Source organism: Hydra vulgaris, chromosome 09, assembly GCF_038396675.1.
Source record: "Hydra vulgaris chromosome 09, alternate assembly HydraT2T_AEP".
NCBI lineage: Eukaryota > Metazoa > Cnidaria > Hydrozoa > Anthoathecata > Hydridae > Hydra > Hydra vulgaris.
The window spans coordinates 7,005,913-7,028,708 of record NC_088928.1 but is presented as its reverse complement, the minus strand read 5'-3'; the positions used below and the strand labels follow the sequence as shown (position 1 = coordinate 7,028,708).

Sequence of the window (22,796 nt, the reverse complement as noted above, 5' to 3'; positions counted from 1 at the left end):
AAAGTTAAGGACAAAACTTTTAAAACAGTAAAGTTCGTCTATTTCACTGTACATTTTACATTGAGTTTTTCTTGAAAACATTAATGTCTTATTTGATTAATAAGCTTGTTTATTAAATAATAACACACATCATTCTGTTTCAATTAGAATGCAAGTTTTTTTTTTGTACAAACAATGAATGAAAGTTTTAACCTAGTAAAGGAAAATTAACGTAATAATAACAACAGCAAAATTAAATCAAGAAAACTAAAACTTTAATTGATCTTTAATTAGCTTACCAGTTAATTAGCTTACTAGTTAATTAGCTTACCAGTTAATTCACTTACCCGTTAATTAGCTTACCAGTTAATTAGCTTACCAGTTAATTAGCTTACCAGTTAATTAGCTTACCAGTTAATTAGCTTACCAGTTAATTAGCTTACCAGTTAATTAGCTTACCAGTTAATTAGCTTACCAGTTAATTAGTTTACCAGTTATTTAGCTTACCAGTTAATTAGCTTACCAGTTATTTAGCTTACCAGTTAATTAGCTTACCAGTTAATTAGCTTACCAGTTAATTAGCTTACCAGTTAATTAGCTTACCAATTAAATACCAGTGTAATGTTTTTTTGTAGTTAAATCAAAATAATTACAAAACTTTATAGTATTTTAAAAGTTATATTAGTTCAAAAAAGAACTTTTCGCAACTGTTTCAAGGAAGTTAAATAAAAAAACCATTTATTACTAAATTCAAAATATTTAATAAGTAAACATTTACTATATGAAATGTTTTTTAATTTAATTTCATAAAAATCAGTTATTACACTGCAAACTTTACAACCAAATTCTGAAAGATGAGTTTGTAGCAAAATCATTCTTGCTACCTGCTCATCGATTGCTTATTTTTTAGAATTGGAAGTTTTAATAAGGTATGAATCCAATTTAGTTGACACCATCTAGAACTGCTTGCTCTTGTCACTGCCTTATATGAATACAAATAGTTTGTCTCTACAGTAGATAGATTGAAAGTTAGATTTTTTTTTTTCTTTTTTTTTTTTCTACTTACTACTACTATTACAGTACATGTTTTAAGTTCTGCATTAAAAAAGCATTTTAAATAGTAAAGTGTTTTTTGTTTTTTTTAAAATATTTTTGCCATTGTTATTTCTAATTTTATTAAAAAAATGTTTTGTTTAAACATCATAACAACTGAGTCATTTTCGAAAACAAGGTCAGTAATAAAAATTTCTTTTTTCTAAAATAGTAGTCTAATCAAATATATTAGGTTCTAATGAGAAAATCAATAAACTTTTTAGGGTGCCAGGGCAAATTTTGCCTGCTCAAGTTTCATAATACCATTTTAAACAAGATCAAAATTCATTGATAGATTTCAAACTTTATTTAAAATATTTGGCATTCAAGAGGTATGACCATTTATCATTACAACATTTATAAAATGAAGAATATAACAAATTACATAAAATAATACAACAATGATAAAAATAAAGTTTACTTTACATTAAAATAGAGATTTAAAACTCAATATATAGTATAATCTGTAATGTTTTATGATACAATCTCAATATATGCTTAATAGCGTATCTGCAATATGAAAAAAACAAATGTTCAAAAATAAACAAAGTTTTTGATTTACGTGATATTAAATAAAACATTTGTTTTGATGCTTTAGTGAAACAATTTGTATCTGTGGTCATTGGTCGATTTATTATAATTGCAAAAAGAGGTCATTTTGAGATAAGTATGCAGTATATATTTTGTTACATTTTGTTAACATCTTTCATTTGGTCAAACTATGATTGCTGTATTTTATACAGAAATATCTATAGCTGATTGGTCCATAATATATTTTTCATTATTACCCGATATATGGCAACAAATTAAACTTTCAAACTCTTCTCCTGCAAAATGTCATATTTACACTTATCATAAATTGACAATTGGCCACAGATATGCAAAAGATTAATGTGTTTAAGAAACATTAATAGAAGTTTTCAGCATACTTCATACAGATGCTGACAATCTTATTAAAATCCTTGTATTTTCCATACTTCACCACTGCTTCCTTATATTTCAAGTCTTCTAAAAGAAGATATTGATAAATTACTTTTGGATCATAAACATATATTCATTGGTTGGATTTAAGAGTGATTAAAATCTAAGTTCCATGACTTGAGTATTCCACTATGGCTTTTCTTTGGGGTTCTCCATGGTTTAATCTGAATTCTAAAATTGAATCTGCTCACAAATTCTTTCATTCAAAAGCAGTGAGGTTTACCAATCTTTTTTGAATGAAAAGGTTTACCCATTGGGAAACTTTGTTTGACACTACTCTATGCATTATTATTAAAAGGTACCAAAATTCCTAGGGACTAATGTAACAATGACTGTAATTCATGTTTGAAATTGATGTTAAACTTGTAGAGTTGATACACTATAAGGAATTATTCGAGAGAATAAACCAAACCTTTCTAAATTATATATCTTTGCAGTAATATACTATCTTTATGAAAGTTAAAGAAGTTGGAACCACTAAAAAAAAAATCTTTAAATGAAAATCTTACGTCTCACTAAAGTGGTAAAAGTCTAATTGGAAGCAGATGAATTTCCTCAAGTAAAATAAAATTGATTATCCAATATATAAAGATTATCCAATATATAAAGCTTGATATGCAACATAAGGTAGGTGTTAATACGACAACTTTGTTTTACTTTTATTTTTGACTCTTTTTATTAAGTTCTATTTACAACTTTCATACAGAAACAAAAATTCTGGAGGGCGTAATTATATACAAAAATAGGTTATGACTTGACTAATAAATTACATCAATTAACTTTAATAATATTATGACAAGAATTTTATAAACGTAACAATAAAGTTTCATAACGATCAGCTATTTTCACCCCAAGAACTGAAGTTCTTAAGTAACATATACATTTAAATATGTCAGCTTTCTCCTTTTTTCTGGTTGATTGTCTGATCGCTGGTAATAAATTATCGACGATTTCTCTGCTGTCAGCTTCCTCCTCAGCGTCAACAACTGTTTCTTCTGTTCCTTCCTCTTGTGCAGCAAAAATGTCTAAATCTTTTAAATCACTGTCAACCTCTTCACTGATAACAATTTTACTTGAAGTGTTTGAAGAATTTGAGGTAGGAGCTATTCTCATGTCTCGCACATGTCTTGGTACACCATCAATTTCAATATTTGTGTTTGTGAGTATGTCAGTTACAGTACCAATTTCCAAACTGAAGTGCACTTTGCTTCAGCGGGGCGAACATAAACTTTTTCTCCAATTCTATAAGCTTTCATAACTTGTCGTGATCTTTCCTGAGTTTCAATGTTTTTCTCCTCTTGAATTGGTAGACGCCAAACGTACTTATTTTTTTGAGAAGCAGGTACAGATTCCTCGTTTGTTCCCACCGTTGGTGTTGAATTGTACCAAAATACTGCTACTAACAGACATATTTGTGTCCTTGCAGCTGTTCGTTTTACTGTGCGGTAGTTACGCTCCACAATCCCATTTCCTGATGGTCTATATGCACATCTATATTTCTTTTTTACACACCATTTTTCACATATGTTTGAAAATTCTTGCGGTGGGCCATGCTCCCTAAATACGGATTCCAATTGACTTACTACATTTTTGGTATCTTCGCGAGGCAACTTTCTCCAAATTGCAAACCAACTTGGTCCACAGTCAATCATTGTTAAATAAGGCGACCCTTTACAGTGAGTCACATCACAAGCAATTCGATACCATGTGTCTGGTACATCTAGCACTCCATTTTCCCATTTTATTGGCGGTGGATCAATTGAATTACATTGACAACATTTGCGAACACATATTTTTTTTTTTAGTTGCAAATGTTGCAAATAAATATCAGTCTAACTTTTTTTCACTTTTTTCTTATATAATGTTAGACAAGAAAATTGAGCTTGCGGTTGAATGCCTCGTTTGGCTTCTCCCTACCCCACCACAAAAATCAGTTAAAAAGGCTCGTTTGCTACCAAATGTGGTAGCAAACGAGCCTTTTTCAAGGTATTGTTTTTGTTAGCTAAAGTTTTTAAAGAACTAGTTTGAGTTTTTTAGTTTATTTTCATTGCTAATATTATTATTATCTGTTACTGAAACGCGTAAAAAAATATATTTATACATATTGCAGGATGATACAATTGACTGTGCACTAAAGGCACTGGAAGATCGTGGAGTCAAACAACCGATGCTGTTGCGCATATCTAATGGATATTATATCAAAGCGGATAATACAGTTACAGTCGTCCCCCGGTTAACGAACTTAATTCGGAGTACGAACTAGTTCGTTATCCGAAAAGTTCGTTAACCGAAACGCGTTTTCCCATAGGCCGCCATTAAAAAATTTTTAATTGGTGGATTTTGCCAAAATAATGGGGGAAAAAATTCAAAAAATTGTCCAACTTGATAAATAAAATAGGCAAAGGTGAAATGATTGAAACCTGAGATTTATGCACTTTTAAAAATTGAAACAAATTGAAATTGTGCATGAAAATTGCTTGTCAAAGTTTTAGAAAAAACTAAAAATTGAACATGAACATTGCTTATCAAAAAATGAAAATTCAACAAGAAAACTGGTTGTCAAATTTTTACCAAAAAATTGAGAATTGAACTTGAAAAATGCTTGTCAAAATTTTACGAAAAAATTGAAAATTGAACATGAAAAATCCTTGTCAAATTTTTTACCAAAAAATTGAAAATTGAACTTGAAATGGTGCCAATGGTTGATTTATTCACACCAAACTCCTTAGCCAGGTCACTTTGCTTTTCACCTTTTTGCACTCTTTGAATGATTGTCTTTTTCTCTTCAAGAGTGAAATTTTTTCTGCTTTTTTTCGCAGGGTTCGACATTTTGAAAAATCGCAAAATCGAAAAAATCGCAAGTGGGAAAAAAACCTAGAAAAAAGCACAAAAATGCATGAAAAATATTAGTGAAACAAGAAAAGAAAAAAATGAAACAACAAAAGCACACCCAGCACAACCATTCACCTCCCAGGCTTCCATGACACTCACAAAACTGAGGGGGAAATGCTGGACGGCGCGCCCGACCTTCACGCGCGTGTGCACGCCATTTGGCGGTCCCGGTTCGTTAACCGAGTTCCGGTTCGTTAACCGGGGGAGGATTTTGGGCAAACTTTCGGTTCGTTAACCGAAAGTTCGCTAACAGGGGGGTTCGTTAACCGGGGTACGACTGTATATCACTGGCTTTTTGCAACTGTTTTATGGAGGCATTAGAGTTTTTATTTATGTCTTTTTATGTTTTCGCTGTCGAATATCCGACCGAATTAAGATTTTTTTATGGCTTTTTAGAGAAAGTCATGGGACTTAATATTACTGTAAAAAGTGCAACCGTTGCTGATTTGTTTACCAAAATAACTTTTCTTCAAAATGTATGATGAATTTAAATCCCAGATGGGTTTAAAGACAAATTATTTGTTTTGTTTTTTATTTGATGAGATCTTTTATTGGTATATTTTATATTTGGAGATAGCTATTTATATTTATTTTTTAATTTAATAATTAATTATAATTGCCTTTTTGATTTGCGGTTTTTAGATTTGTGTCATCTGTATGTATTAATTGTTTCAGTTCAATTAACAGTAATTTAATCTATGACTTTAAAATGTTAACCTATCTTTTAAATTCCGTAATACTAAAAAAAATTAAAATCAATAAATTACGATATATACTGTAGTAAAAAGTTTTAAATATTAAAAAATCTTCAAAATATTTAAAGAAACTTATAATGCATAATACACAATTATGCATAAAAATCACAATAATGCGTAAAAAAAGACTTTAAAGAAACTTGCAAAAATCGATTATTTTTTGAACGAAATGCAAATTATTATCGTGTAAAAATCACGATAATACGTAAAAAAAACAAAAAAAACAGTAGTGCTTAAAAAATAACTTTTGTCGAGCAAACCCACAAGCAGTTTAATAGTCGTTCTCTTATAAATCAAAATTAATTCCACATTAGTGTGGAGTATCAAAGATATCACAACTGTGTAAAATAAGTCCACATATCTGTGTAGGAGTGAAGACTACACACTGATGTGGAGGAAAACTCCACACTTGCCGCAAGAGTGTTGGTGGTGGAACTGTTATGGCTTGAGGTCTTTTTCCTTTGCTGGAAAACTTCCAGTGGCATGGATTTCAATAAAAATGAATTCACAGGACTATATTGACTTACTAAAAATTAGTTTGCCTGAACATGGTGAAGAATTGATGGGTGAAAATTTCGCTATTCAACAAGACAATGCTGCTATCCTTAATTCAAAGCTTACAAAATCTTGGTATGGAGAAAAATATATTCACGTAATGGGATGGCCCGCATGCAGTCCAGAAATTAATCCAATTGAAAATATATGAGGAATATTTATGAAATTGAAATTATGAAATGATTTCTAGGAATATTTATGAAAATGTTAAGCAATATGAATCCACATTAGAGCTGAAAACTCATATCAGAGAAGCCTAAGTTAAATATATTTAGAAACTATCCAAAAATCTTGTGGCTAGTATGTCAAGCCACATATTTGAAGTCATTAAAAAATCAGGAAGAGCATTCAGCATATATTCTACAACCATTGGATAGAGGTGTCTATTGTCATGTTAAACAAGCATGGAAAGAAATTCTTACAAAGTATTACAAAGACTCAAAATGTAAGAATTTAGATCAATAAAATTTTCCACCGTTTCTCAAATTGTTGTACGAGAGTGGTAAATGTTTTACACGCTTGCATGCAAACGCTGGTTTCCAGTACACTGGCTTATTTCCACTTAATACAAACAACATAAATTATAAGGCATTAGCAATCACACAAACGTTTAATCCACCTTCATTAACTTTAACAGCCTCCGCAGCACCTATGCCATTTCACTCAGACACAACTTCATCATCTTCAATAGCTGCCGCAGCACCCACTCCAACTACACACCAATTACCATCTTTTTCAACTACACCAGCTTCAAGTTTTGGTAGGTATCAAGCATGTGTTGAGAGTTACAAAAACGGTATTGAGATGAGTTGAAGCAGTTTTTTCAAGCCAGAAATCAATCGCATGTTAAGAAACCAAAACAGTGCAACATGTCAAAGTTTGGCAAAAAAATGTATTACCCAAGAAAATGTGATCGAGTTCCTCAAACAAAAAGATGAAGAAAAAGCAACAAAGGAAGCTGTGAAAGTTGCTAAACTTAACGCAAAGCGCAGACTCTCTTTGCCAAGTACTCAAATACCTGAGCATGACAATGCTGAGCAGCCTCAGCAAAATAATATTAAAGAACAAGTACCAGCTGCCAAACGATTAAAAGTTGCGAAATGTAAAAAATGTAGAGTACAGTTATACACAGAAATGTTGCAATGCGAGAATTCGATGTGTCGGGAACGGTTGTGCAAAGAAACATGTTTACCAAAGAAGCATGTAATTGAAACTAAATTTTTTTGCTGCAAAAAATGCAAAAATTATAATATAGTTTCTTAAATATAAGTTGTGTTAAAAAAAAAGAATAAAAAAAAAAGTTAAAATTTAAAAAATTCAATGTTTTCTCAACACGGTCGTTTAGATATTAGGAAAAAGCGTTATGTTTAGGTACGCATGCGCCAGTTTTTGGTTTAAAATTTAGAACTTTTAAAATGGCTGCGATTCATAACTACGAAGTGAATTTTAGATGACAACCATTTAGTTGCATTTTTTGGTGTGCTGTTCTGTATTATAAACTTTTTTTTTCCTTAGAATCAAAGAGCAAGCGTCATATTTTTTACTACACTAAATTAAAAAAAATATCATAAAATGTTGGGTTGGTAATTTAAAAGCGTAGGTATCTTTAGGGAGGTATTGGGTACTCGAAATAGCGTATGGCAAAATGCGGGAGGGAGAGGTCAAAAAAAAGAAGCATAAGTACTTTATGGGCGATCCCTAACTGCAAAGGCCTCAACTTTCGCGGTTTGTTCAGATCTTAAGTTTCTAACTTAGATACTAGTTAAAACTCTCAGTTAATGTATATACATTTTCCTCCTTGTTCTCTAAGGCATTTTCTAAGGGGTACTATACTAAATCCGCCACTAATACAACTTCTTCTTTTGGATGTCCATAAAACATGTACGCAGCAAAACCACTGGTTTCACACCCCTTTCCTCATTGCACGTTAATTTTATGACATCAAACGTTTCTTAAGGTTCTTTGGAAGAATAACTTCTCAATCCTCTGTATCCGTCCTTAACGTATGCCTTAGTAAGACCTTCATAATGTGTAGGTCAAGGGTTAATACAAAGGGCTATTTTTTGTGTGATATAATTGAATTTGAAATCTATAAATGAATTGAAATAGAATTTTAATTCAATTTCAATTCTTATCATTTAGTAAACTTTTAGCAAAAACTCAGATATATTTTGTTTACAAATGTCACGTCACATAAGAGGAAGGAGAATGAGGGGGGGGGGGGGAGGGATTGATAAAAATATCACAAAATGCCTTATTGGGAGGTAGAAATCTAAAAGGGCAAAAAAAGTGTCACAATATTTATATAATTGGACAGCCTTATAAGTACAAAATCAATACCCCCAGGTATAATTTTAAAACATTAAAAACAAACAGGATTCAAAGTTTTTGTTAATTCAACATTTTTCTGTATTTAAGACAGGTAGTCTAAAAGGGCATGAAAAAAGACATGAAGTTAAACTCATCATTCGCATAATATTAATAGTTTGATTAAAAAGCTAAAAATATTTGAGAGTATAATTTTAATATATTATAATATACACTATTAAAATCTCTAAATTAATAATAAACATATTTGAATCTATACCTTGGCAAAAAGGCCAGGTTTGCTAGATGGTGGAGCTTTGTGTCCCATAGGAGGGAAATAAATTCATATAAGATTTATTAACTATATTTTCAACAACAACAACAAAAAAATAGATAAATTTTATTTATTTATCTCTCAGAGTTACACAATTTAAAAGGTTGTATCATACTGATTGAATTTTTGATTTAATCCTCAATTGAATTTCTGAAATTCCTCAATATAATCTGTAGATTATTAGCATATATCAATTATACATACAGTGTACCTACTTTATACAATCATAGTTTTTAAATCTTAAAGTTTTTAAACTTGAAAAATATGTAGAATCTAGTTTCAGCTTCTGACACGCAAGAACATGATACTATGCTTTTAATGATCAAATTGTTTTCTTAAAGTGTTTTATAAAATCATTTTTTAAAATCGTTTTGGCTAAATTCATCTAGAGAAAAAATTTAAACAAAATAATAAATTTGAATCAAGGAAATTTAGGAATTAAACTTCCTTAAAGGTATAAACTTCTTTCGTCAAATTACATTAAAAAAATTAATACTAGATAAACCTTATAGACAATGAAAACTGAAAAAAGTCTACTTAAGAAATCTTAATGAAAGAAGAAGAGAAAATAGTACAAACAAAATTAGCTACAAAATTTACACTCACTTTAATGCCATTAAAGTTAAAATAAAATTAAATAAATTCAAAAAATAAGGAATCTTGAACAACATATGTTATAAAAACACAAACTAACATAAATATAAAATCGTATATAGTGCTAATAAATATCAATAAGCATTGTCTAACTGTACATTACCAGCTACTAATGCAACTTGGTATCTAAATTAGTAAAACCGAACCATGTTTAAGTATTTTTTACAAGACTATAATTGTCGTCATAATAGTTGTTCCAATAATTCCAATATTACAGGGTTGAAATATTGGAACAACTAATATGATGACAATTATAGTCTTCTAAAAAATAGTGTATATAAAAAATAGATCAATTTTAGATTTAGTATATGTAAAAAAACCAAGTAACATTTTAACTTGATTAATTTTTAGTTTAATATGAATTCAAGTTAACTTAAATTTCATGTAAGCAATGTATTTTAATGTGTTTCTTAAAAATGTTTGTCTTGTTTGTTCGTTTTCATTCCTAAAATATAATAAAACTTATATATTATGTTGCATAAGCAGTTTACATAAGCATAAGCTATTACATAGCTTATGCTTATGTAAACTGCTTATGCAACATTGCGCGTTGCTCTTTCTCTCTCTCTCTCTCTCTCTCTCTCTCTCTCTCTCTCTCTCTCTCTCTTTCTCTCTCTCTCTCTTTCTCTCTCTCTCTATATATATATATATATATATATATATATATATATATATATATATATATATATATATATATATATATATTATATATATATATATATATATATATATATATATATACATATATATGTAAATTATGTTAGTGAATTTACAAATAGAGTGCTCAATGTTCTTAAAGAACAGAGCAATAATAAATTAGTAAAAAACACTTATCTAACTTTTTCTTCTGCTTGAAGTTTCACCATTGCTGAATCATCAGGAAGAGTTACTAAATCTCAAAAAAAATTCAATTTATATTTTACAGGAAGTTATAAATTATTATAAAAAAATTTTAATTACTATATTTTTTTGGTTAACGGGAAGTTACAGAAAGTAATTACTAATCTATTGTCTATAGCTATTCATTATATAAATAAAATAAATTTCAAATCCAATTAGTGGTGTGTGGTGACTAACCACGGATCTATGCCAAGGGCGGATCCATAGTAAGGGGGAGGCAATAGCTCCCTTAGACATTTGCAATTTTTTTTTTTTTTTTGTAAACTTGTATATTAACACAGCACTTTGTTTAAATTACGTGAGTAAATTAAAGAGGCTATTTAAAATCAGCAAAATAAAATTATGGACTTGCCCGCTTAAAAATCATCAAAACTGAAAATTAACCCTCCCCCCTCCTTCATAGGTGGTCAGGATCCACGAAATTGAAAAAACATGCCTCCTCCCCCCCCCCCCTCTTGTTACTACAAAGTCTTGAAACCCCTTCCACTTGACATGTGCTCTTCTTTAGTGATCCAGTAGCGAAAAAAATATCTCAAAATTTTGACACTATTACCCGAAATGTGGGCATTGAGCTAATAATTTATTTTTTTTACTAGGGTAGGGTGGGGTAATATGGATTGTTGGGGTAATATGGATATATTCAATAAGTATCCATGGAGTAAGTTTTTATCATCCCGAACATCGTGGTGAAAAGACGTGTTTTTATTGCTTCAAAAATAAAAAATAAAAAAAATTAAATTAAAATGGATATTAAGATGATTTCAGATTTACTAGAGAAACAAAAAAAAGATATTTTAGAAGAAACGAGGAAGCTTTTGAAAGATCACGAAAAAGTATTCGCATCTATAACTGCAGCAAATATGAAAATTCTTACTGAGCGGCTAGATATGAATGAAAAAGTCGTAAGCGAAAACTCATATAAAATTAATAACATTGCAATGGATTTAGATGAAACGAATAAAAAAGTTATATCACTTGTATCTGATTGCAGTGATATTATGAAATCTATCGAAACTAACGATGAGATTATTTCGAATAAATTTGAAGTTGTAAAGAAAAAAACAAGAGTTAAGCAATAAAATTAAAGACAATAGCGAAGTACTGAAAATAAAGAATAAGCTTAGAGAAATCGAAGATCGTTCACGAAGGAACAACCTCAGAATAGAAGGCCTGAAAGAAAGCGAAAACGAAAATTGGAGTGTAAGCGAATCTAAGGTACAAAAGATGTTTAAAGATACACTTGGTTTAAAAAGTATACAAATCGAGAGGGCTCACAGGACAGGATTTAGAAACACACACAAAACTCGCCCAATAGTTGTTAAGCTACTAAACTATAAAGACAAAGTAGAAATTTTAAAACAAGCGAAAAATTTAAAAGGAAAAAATATTTACATAAACGAAGACTACTGCGCCGAAACTACAATTATAAGAAACGAGCTTCGAGAACAACTGAAAAAAGAACGAGAAGGCGGAAAATATGCGGTTATATCGTACGATAAACTAATCATTCGCGAATGGACTCCCAAAGAAAAGTAAATATTTTTTATTTGTTATTTTATTGTTTAAATTCTTATTTTAAAATGGAAACTAATTTATTATCTAATTTTAATGCAAAAAATTACACATCCAATAATAATGGCAATAATAATGACATAAATAAACTTAAAGCTTTCCTAAGAAACAAAAATATACTTTTCGAAAATAACCCTGAATTAAACATTAGTTTTTTTTAAGGATGGGGATGGAGAGGAAAATATAAGCCCTTATTATTACAACTCGAACATTTCAACGCTCATTGGCAACATTGATGTTAATGCACTATCCATTCTGCATCTAAATATAAGGAGTATACAAAAAAACTTTGACAAATTTAAAGAATTTTTGTTTAGCGTTAAAATAAAATTTCAAATTATATGTCTAACAGAAACATGGTGCAGGAATAAAGAAATCGAAAATAACTCTAACTTTCAACTTAATAATTATAAAGTTATTCATCAAATAAGAGGATCTGAAAAAATAGGAGGTGGAGTGTGCATTTTCATACATAACTCTTTAGATTTTAAACCGCGCACAGTGGGCCAGTAGGTGGACAAAATGGGAAAAATTTTAGTTGTCTAATCTTGAAAACCTATTTAATTTTAGTATCTACATATATTAGGAGAAATCTATTGATAATTTATTTATATTAAATCCCTTAGTTACCAGGACTCTAAGCATTTGAATATTGAGATAAAATAAAAAAATTATAAATAAGTAATTAACGGTGACATCTACGTTGTGTTATATTTCAATTACATCTACGTTTTTGAAACAAAAAATTAGTACATGTTATTCTAGAGTATTTAGAGATAAGAAAAACCAATGTGTGAAATAAATTTGTCATAGCATGTTATCTCAGTTATACTTTGAAAATCACAGATTAAAAAAAAAAATTTCTTAAAAAACTTATTTTTTGCCGCACAATAACTAATAATTACCACAATTTGCCATGTGTTGTCTTATATTTATTTGAGCTATATGATGCTTCAATCGAGTTTTAATTGATTGCTCGTCCCCTTAAATCCCCGTTCAGATTTTATGTATGTTTTAACTTGGTTGCTATGGTACTAAATTTTGCATAGCAACAACTCATTTTTAAATACACCTTTTCGCAAACTCTGAGTTTGCCGAACAACTTTACGGAATATATTTTTTCGAGCAAGCGGAAAATAACTTAATAAATATCAGGGGGCTAAATACTCTTTTAAATAGAATAAACGTTATAGCAAAAGTTGATTTTTTACCTCCTGAAATTATTTACATGGCGTACAACAACACCATATTTTTCTTTATATCTTAAAAACTACAATTTTATCTGTTATTTCAATAAATTTATAAAAACAACGTATAACAATTTAGTGTATAAAATATAAGTACAGTTATCTTCACTGACAAAAGATTTGTTTTTATTTTATTAGTTTCTGAAACAACCCCCGTTTTTTGTATAAATCTTAAAAACTACAAAAAAAATATTCTAAAAAGCTTGTAGCGCAATACTTAATATTAGTTGCGATTTAGGTTGATTGTCATGGCGACGCCAAAATTAACTTTAGAATTTTTAACTATCAATGATTTTAAGCTTTACAGTACTTTAGCTCTGAAAAGTTTTCTAAAGATTAGAAATAAAGCTACTACAGGTTCATTTGAAACTTTAGTTGCAAGGTAAAGTTCTTATTATAATGTCTTATTTTCTATTTTGTTAATGTAAATAAGTTAAACAATCATATATTTTATGTGAATATAACATTTAATTTTTAGAGCGTTTAGTGCATACGAAGAGGGTTGCGAGGTTAATGTTGATTGTGAGCACTCAGAGCGATTACTGCTAGATATTTATACTGAAAAGTTTTTGTCCTGCAATCTTCCGGATCCTCTTTCATTAAAAAGTGGTTGGTGTGGCGAAGAAGAAGGCATGAGATCTTGGCCTAGTCTTTATTTCATGGACATTGAAAGATATTTTTTAAAAATAAGTAGGCAAGAAAACTTATGCAGAAAATTAGAAAGTGAGTACAAGGGAGGAAAGTCTCATAGATATTATTCTAATAATTTTATTGGGGAAGTTTTTATTCACAATATTAACACAGACTCTTTATTTTGTCTGTTTAAAACAAAATGTGTTCCCTCCCAGAGAGTTAATACAAAATCTTATGATATTTGGGCTATCATAGAGAAAGATGTCAGTGTTCAACCTGGGGGAACTATTATTGCAAGCTATTGTACATGTGTTGCTGGGTTATTAGGTATATTATTCTATTGTGTTTATGGATAATGCTCTTGTGTCAAAGCTTTTTATGGTTAGTTTATTGTTGTTTTTTGTTATTTAAATATTCTTTAATCTATCAAATAGTAATAATAATTGTATATGTATATATATAAATATATATATATATATATATATATATATATATATATATATATATATATATATATATATATATATATATATATATATATATATATATATATATATATATATGAGTGTGTGTGTATTTTTTTTTTTTGTAATTTTTACATCTACTTTTCCACACTTGTGTGGTTTTGATGGTTCTTCATAATGACATATAAATGCCATTATGAAAGAGTTGAAGCAATGTTTTACAACCAGATGCCCTTCCTGACATTAACATGAAGCAGGTTTTTCTGGATTACATGTTACCACTAGCAAGACAAACTGTCTAGACGTCATGATAACATCACCTGACGGACTATATATATATATAAATATATATATATATATATATATATATATATATATATATATATATATATATATATATATATATATATATATATATATATATATATATATATATAAATATATATATATATATATATATATATATATATATATATATATATATATATATCAATCAATCAAATCAATCAAAATTTATTGAAAGGCTCAAGGCCCAATATAATAAATATACAATGGGTAAAATAAAGTGGATTAGAATAAAACAAAGACTAACGCACGTGAATATAAACAAAACCCAAGAAAAATATAAATAAATAAATAAAATAAAGATAAGAAAGTATAGTGTTGTAAATATAACTCAGCTCTCCATTTAATCATCAGTGGAGACAGCAAGAACCTGTCAGAGTTAACAAAAGCTTTTATGACGATATATATATATATAGATATATATATATATATATATATATATATATATATATATATATACATATATATACTATACATAGTATTAGTGTTTGGTGTGTTTAATTTAATAATACTTATCTTATTATTTTTGAATTGATTTTATATTACAGGCAGTTGTAGTCATGTAGCTGGTATGCTATTTCGTATAGAAGCTGCAGTATTATCAGGTTTTACACAGCGAACATGCACTGAACAACTTGCAAAGTGGAACGTTCCTTCTAAAAAGAAAAAAATAGAACCAGGAAAACTTACTAATTTTGTTGTTAGTACAGACCATTACAGAAAAAAGGTTTTAAAAAAAAATATCACTCAACTCAAATTTTGTGCCCAAAAGCGCCTTGATTATGTTCCATTTTGTGAAGAAAATAAAGTCTACCTGAATGACAAAGAGAAAACAAGAAAAACTCTTTTCAATGAAATAAAGGATCTTATACCTCAAAGTTGTTTTGCAGAAGTAATGATCGGAAAAAAACTTTCTTCTGGAATAAATGAAAATAGTGTAGTTGTTGATTCAATTAAACTAGCTGTTATGAAATTTAAAAAAAGTCCAGCATTTTCAGCTAAAGAAAACATTAACTTGGTTGTCGAAAAATTAGTAAATTACCTTTATTTAAGTGATGAACAAATTGATAATGTTTACAAGAAAACTATATTGCAATCTAAGTCTAAAGATTGGATACTTTATCGAAAGTGCAGGATGACATCTTCAAACTTTAAGCAATTTTACACACATACAAAATCTTATTTAAAAAATCCGACAATTTGTACTGCTTCCATATCAAATATCATATTAGGTGAGTCAGAAAATGTGCAAACATTTTCAATGAAGTATGGCATTGCTCAAGAAGTTCATGCAAAAATTAAATATAAACATTTAATGAAAAAAGCTCATGAAAATGCTACTTTTGCTGATCCTGGAATGACTATTTTTAATACTCATCCATTTATTAGTGCTTCACCAGATATGGAAGTATTTTGTACATGTCACGGTGCAGGATTAGTTGAGATAAAATGCCCATCAAGTTTAATTTTTGAAATTCCATCCAACAAAACCTATTCTACCCATTTAGAGGAAATTGATGGCATAGTAAAACTTAAAGTTAATAGTAGCTACTATTTTCAGATACAGGGACAATTGGGCATCACAAAAAAACTATATTGTGACTTTTTTATTTTTTCTGAGTGTGGTTTTCATCTGGAACGAATAAAATTTAATGAGGTTTTTTGGTTGGATGTGTTATATCACTTAAATTTGTTTTGGCGAAAAGTTATAGCACCCATCCTTCTTGATAATAATAATGAGGATGAGCCTGATTTAGTTATAATTAAGAAGCCTTTTAGTGGATTTATATTTGAAGGTGTTTTGGAAGACAATTGCAAGGATCATTATTTAATTGATTTTAACATTGATATACCTTTAGAGAATAGCATTTAATTTTGCAAACCTTCTAAATATATATTTTTTAAAGTTTGTTTTATTTTTTTAAACAACTATATCATTGAATAATTTTCGGCTCAAAACTTCTTATTGTATAGAAAAATCATGGAAAAGTTCCACTTGTAAAAAAATCCTATATTTCTTGCTAGGTTCATATGATGCATAAAGAATAGCAATCTCCTCCTACAAACAGGTTTGGGTTATTACAAAATAATAGATTTGTAATAATAGGTTTAACAAACCATTAGTATTTATTCTAGTACTAAAAGTTTATTTAATCTACTTATTACTTAACTACCGCCAATCTAGTACTAAAAGTTTCTTAGTTTTTTTTTTAAGTTTCTTATTATCAAAAGTTAAGCCGCTCAGAAAAGCAAACTTAAATCAGTTAAATCGCATTTATTTTTGATTATTTTATATAAAATAAGTCTCTTTTCAAAAAGTAACGTAGTACTATTAGTATCTTAAGATTTTTTTTTTTGGGGGGGGGGGGGTCTAGGTTCATGTTTTTGAAGCTATAACCACTTGAAAAAGAAAACGTTTAGTATAGAGATCATAAGGATTGCCTCTGTAACGATTCAACGGCCCTCTTGATTACTTTTCATTTATATTGAAAGAATCTGACTTTAAAGTAAATAGATTACTTTTTTCATTTGCTCAATTTTTGAAATGAAATACTGACATTATTTGAAAGAAAAAAAAGGACAAAAACATTGTTTTGATTTGATGTATTGTTTTATTTTAGGGTCCCAAAGAATTCCTAGAAACGGGTCTTCCGCGGTGCTCTTTGACACAGTTTTATCAGAGTGCACCGCGAACGATTATTTAACAGCAGGGATTATCTTTTTCCGGATATTTTTCTGAACTTTTAGTTTTTCCGGATATCCAAAATGTTTTCCATACATACATGTTTAAGTATATATTTGTGTAATATATTTGATTCTTAAGCTTTTTAGTCATCAATCATACAAAAATAAAGAATAGTTTCTAAAAAATTGAGAAACAATCTAGCTGAAAGCAAAGTTAAGAGGAAATAAAGAAAAAATATTCCGGATATTTTACGCAAACAATTTTCCGAATTTTTCAAATATGAGCTGGATAATTTCAATCTATGTAACTAAAAGTTCACGTATCCATCCTAACTGATGTTGCAATACTTTATTTTGAGTGATGGTTTTCAAAATACAATATTTTGAAAACCATCACTTGTTTCCAACGGATCACATGTTTTGGCGGTAAGCGCGCTACCGCAGCTGTTCAATATGCAATATGAACATACAAATACGAAAAATACGATCGATTCCAGTTTTCCATTAAAAATGTCTAGAGGCTAATTTAGAGCGAGTCTCTTGTGACAAATACAAGAAGGGGACATTTAACAACATTTAGAAAATATTTCTAGATCGATAATAAGTTTTCGCCCTATCGTTTATTATTTTCTCTAGTTTTCAACAAAGAATTTAACCAATTAATAAAAAAATTCAAAAAATAATGTTAAGTTAATAATGAAAAGAGTTGATAATGAAAGTATTTAGAGGAAAGTTGGGTAGCACCGGACACTTAAGAAAAAAATAAAGACTTGTACTTGTATTTATTTTCTGTTAGTACACATGTACTAACAGAAAATAAATTTTCATGAGACTTTATTGAAAGTCACAAACATAAAATAAAAAAATGTAGGAATAGGGCAAAATTTGAATTTTCCATAACTTAACCATAATTTCAACTCTTAATTTAACCGTTGGGCAAAATCATACCATATATTTATTTAGTTTCAGAGTGTGCTATCACAGTGGCGTATATTTCTATGTTTCAGACATGAAACTTTTAGTCGTTGTAAAAACTAAAATTTTAGGTAAGTCATGCTGATGTCAAATAACCTTTTGCAATAATCGCGATAGTTAAAGATTAGGAACAAAAAAAATACCACCAAAAAGTATACTAAGTTTAAATTCTTTGACAAGTTTTCAATTTATTCAAATAATCTTTTAGTGTTCTAAACTTTACATTTTGATAAAAAATAAGCACATAGTTGAGCCTTACGTTGTTTCATATATATACATATATATATAAATAAATAAATAAATATATATATATATGTAATTAAATGAATAAAAACAACTAAATAGTGGGACTTAGGGAAGTTTCATGCCCGAAGGAACAAATCAGTGAGTTCGTGAATACAGCCAACAATACGTGAACGTTTTAATTGACATTTGTACTTTCGTCTGAACATTTCCGTGTTGGACAGAAATGTAAAAACCATTATGTATAAAGTACAAATTATATGTTGTTTTTATAATTAATAGAGCACTCAAACGCAATAAATATTTGACTCAGCAATGTACTTTAAAACACTTATTGTGATCACTGATTCTTATGAACTTTAATGATATGTTTTTATATTAATACTAAATATAAATTCTTTATTATTTATATATTATATTATAGATAAAGATGTATTAGTATATTACTTATATATATATATATATATATATATATATATAGTATATATATATATATATATATATATATATATATATATATATATATAATTATTTTAATGTTTGAAATAACCAACTATTTAAAGCACAAAAAATATTCTCAAATTTTTTTACATTCGTATGTATGACGAAAAGAGTTCTTCTAAACAAAATTTGTGATAGGAAAATGGGATACAAAAAACCCTAAAATCTTAGCCCTATCCCAAACGTGAGGGCAATGAGTTAAATTATTCTTTTTTTCATACATATGAATTTAAAAAAATTTGAAATATTCTTTGTGTTTAAAAGTTGGTTATTTCAAATAAATAAAAAAATATATAATATATAATATATATATATATATATATATATATATATATATATATATATATATATATATATATATATACATTTTAAACCATTGTTTTAAAAAGCTGTTGTATTAACAATTATTTTTAAGAATTTCCAAAAAAAAAATTTGAAACAGTTGTAAATCCTTTTCTAATCTTTTGAAACGCAGTTTTTCAATAATCAATCATTATAGGTACTTTCATATTTGATAATGCTGCACACACGATTAAAATATCGTTTAAATGTGGTAACATGGTTATCGGAAACTCATTGGATAGAATTCTGTGTGTTTTAATCCTGCGGATAACTTGTTCTACAACTATCCTTAATTTAGCCACTTCAGTTGTCTTTATCAACTCAGCAGGTGGCATTTGTGAAATACCTCGTCTACCAGGAGGAACTGTAAAGTAAATACTACTACTTGAACATTCATTTCCAATAGAAAATCCTTTATCTGCCATTATTCTGGAATGCGATGGAACTGTTTTTAAAAAGTCTGAATCATTTGTAATAAATTTGTCTGAACATCTTCCAGTGTATGCTTCAGAAATAAATGTTATAAAACCATTTGGCCCTACTGAAAGTAAAAACTTCATAGTGTTGTGGTGTTTATAATCTGACCAGGTAGCAGCTTGGAGCTCTAAATTTCTGGGTGTTTCAATAAATATTTCAGAACAATCAATCACTCCTATTGTATCTGAATATTTTCCAAACCTTACAGGAGTAATAGCACGCATGATTTCTTGATCAGGAGTAAAAATAACACAAGATAATGATTTAGCCATTGCTCTTATCCATGATTGAAAAATTTCAGAACAAGTTGAAACTGCAACATTAAACCTAACAGCCAAATCTTGATACAAGCTTCCTAATCTCAACTTCATTAAAACAAGCAAGAATTCATCTTTAGAACATAGTTTTCTTGGTCTTCCTATTTGTTTATGGTGTTTTTGTAAGGTTCTTTTTGCATTAGAAACTAAAGTAGACTTAAACCTTCTTTTTACAAATGGTAGCAAGAAGTCATGAAGCTTGTGGAATAGTTTTATGGAAGATATATTAGTATAGAAATTACATAATTTATCATTTTTTATTATTACTTCATAAGTTTTTTTTTCTTTTATTGTCTTGATAATTTGTTTAGAAGGAGTTTTATGAGGTTTAACTTGGTACTGTCTAGTATCATTCTTTTTTTCAACTTCGAGAATTCGTATTTGAGCCTTTAAATTAAATATGAGTACTGAAAGTTCTCTTATTATTGCTAATAATCCAATTGAAAAAATAAGCATATGGAGAAATTTATTTTCTTTTTTAATTAGTTGATTATCATTAAAGCAATTTATGTTTGTTTTATCTGAACTACTTACTGATGGAAATGATGAAAAAGTAGAAATATGACTATTAGGTATAGTATCATATAGGTTTTCAAGTGAAGTGGATATAAAAGTAGACAGTGGAGTCATACCCTCAGTAAAACTATTTTCTGGTTTTTTAATTCTGATAATAGGTTTATTTAAGAGATTAAATGGATTTTCCTGGTTATAACAACTCTTTAAACTGAATTGATCAATTCTCGAAGAGCCGGATGATGTCATATTACTTGCTATATTAGTTTTTCGTATCTTAGATGGTGGAGATAGTATCAATGCCCTGCGTTTTGTATCGTAGCCCATTTTTAGCGTAGGATAGGGATTACAATCAGTTGGCATACCATCTACAAAATGAATTGAACAAATACGAGAATCTTTAGAAGGACTGAAAAGTTTATTGCTATCTTTGTCTATTCTATTTAATAACTTTTTCCAAGAATCTCTTTTTCCATGATTTTTCTTTGAGGTTGGAAACGGATAAAGTCTAAACAATCAATTATTTCAATTTTAAAATTATCTATTTATAATTATATATTAAAAACTTAATAAATTTTATTGCACTTTATATTAATTTGTATAATTTACATTATAAATTTATAATTAATTTAAGCTTTATTGAAAAAAAATTAATATAAAAGTGCAAATATCGCAATAAAATAAAAAAATGATGCCAATGACGTTATCAGTAAATGTACAAGTAAATATATAAATTTATAAACATAAATTACTTTATGAAATAAATAAAATTATTTGTACAGCAGTGAAATTTACAGCGAGCATTTGATTTAGCCTAAAACGATTAACCCTAAAATTTAGGGTTATTCAAATTTAATTTAGGTTAAAATTTAGGTTAAAGAGCTTATTACAAGCCCTATATCCACATGAAATTAAATAAGATTTTGGTAAAAGAGTCTACCTTTCACTTAATGAATTTAAGTGAAAAAAAAAAACTATGCCTAATATAGCTGTTTTATTTTTTGTATAGGTTTTATTATTATTTTATTATTAAAAGTTAAAAAACTTATAATATATTATTAGCTAAAGTTTAGCTAATAAATTTTCCTTTAGCCTAAAGGAAAACTGTTTTTAATGTTTACACTTAAGTGTAAACATTAAGTACTTACCGAAATGGTTTTGAACAAGAACATTCGTTAGCTTGCCTTTTGCACATATGTTGATCACAATATGCTTGCAACCATTTTTTTAACACTCTCGAGCTATTTGAGCATCCTTGGACAGCACAACACATTGACATTTCTTATTTTTTTAATAAACCTATTTTGTTTATATTTAAAAAAACAAACAGTTGCTCGAAATTTTCATGTACTTTTATATCGCACCAAATTTGACATATTTTGCCGAACGCGAGATAGAGTTTGCGAAAAGGTGTATTAACGTTGTTTTAACAGTATTTTACTTGCGCTAAATACACAATATTGGGAGTATGTATTAAAATGAGATTCAGAATTCTTATGAGGTTAACTTTTTTTGGTTACTATGGATACCTTACTTTGCATAACATAGCAACAACATATTTTCGGTAGTTGTTAGTATTTTAATTACTAACACTGACAGTAATTTAATTACTTTTAATTTTAATTACTAACACTTGTAGTAACTTAATTACTAACAAGTATTAGTAGTCCAGGCGGCATATATATTATAACATTTTACTTTTAAATACAAAATACTTGTTACAATAATTATTTAGATATGGTTTTGTTAAACTTAGACATTCATAATTTTCTCCAAAAAAACAATCTTAGTATTTCAAAACAAAATATTACTGAAGATATATTAAAATTTATTCAGCCAAAATTTGCTGATTTTAAAGACGTTGATTTTAGACATGCTGTTCAACGATTTGTTTACTTGTATAAAAAAAAGTGGAAATCTGCAAACTATACTGTGAAAAATTTTGAAAAGAAGTTTGTGAACTGGCTTAATGAATATTTAATTGTCAGAAAAAAAGACAATGAACCAACTGCAAGTAGACGTGGTCGAAAACC

General features: G+C 28.4%; 2 protein-coding genes across 2 annotated transcripts; one reads left to right on the top strand and one right to left on the bottom strand.

Annotated features, from left to right (window-relative positions):
• The first annotated feature begins 13,466 nt into the window (after positions 1 to 13,466).
• Positions 13,467 to 16,616, top strand: LOC136084521 (uncharacterized). The gene is made up of 3 exons (XM_065804610.1): positions 13,467 to 13,650; positions 13,747 to 14,228; positions 15,259 to 16,616. Exons 1-3 carry the CDS (start codon positions 13,517 to 13,519, stop codon positions 16,581 to 16,583), a joined length of 1,941 nt encoding a protein of 646 aa, XP_065660682.1. The 5' UTR covers positions 13,467 to 13,516; the 3' UTR covers positions 16,584 to 16,616.
• Positions 16,617 to 19,571: 2,955 nt separating this feature from the next.
• Positions 19,572 to 22,161, bottom strand: LOC136084991 (uncharacterized). Its single transcript, XM_065806382.1, has 2 exons — positions 21,912 to 22,161; positions 19,572 to 21,271 (listed from the first exon to the last, which is right to left on the bottom strand). The coding sequence occupies exons 1-2, from the start codon at positions 22,040 to 22,042 to the stop codon at positions 19,594 to 19,596; spliced, it is 1,809 nt and encodes a 602-aa protein (XP_065662454.1). The 5' UTR covers positions 22,043 to 22,161; the 3' UTR covers positions 19,572 to 19,593.
• Between the last annotated feature and the right edge of the window lie 635 nt (positions 22,162 to 22,796).

Excerpts from the sequence above, each read along its gene's own strand:
- LOC136084521 (XM_065804610.1), top strand. The coding sequence starts at position 13,517 with ATGGCGACGCCAAAATTAACTTTAGAATTTTTAACTATCAATGATTTT. Across the intron at positions 13,651-13,746 it reads TTTGAAACTTTAGTTGCAAG|AGCGTTTAGTGCATACGAAG; the intron begins GTAAAGTTCTTA and ends TTTAATTTTTAG. Across the intron at positions 14,229-15,258 it reads ATGTGTTGCTGGGTTATTAG|GCAGTTGTAGTCATGTAGCT; the intron begins GTATATTATTCT and ends TTTATATTACAG.
- LOC136084991 (XM_065806382.1), bottom strand. The coding sequence starts at position 22,042 with ATGTCAATGTGTTGTGCTGTCCAAGGATGCTCAAATAGCTCGAGAGTG. Across the intron at positions 21,272-21,911 it reads TCTTGTTCAAAACCATTTCG|ACTTTATCCGTTTCCAACCT; the intron begins GTAAGTACTTAA and ends TTGATTGTTTAG.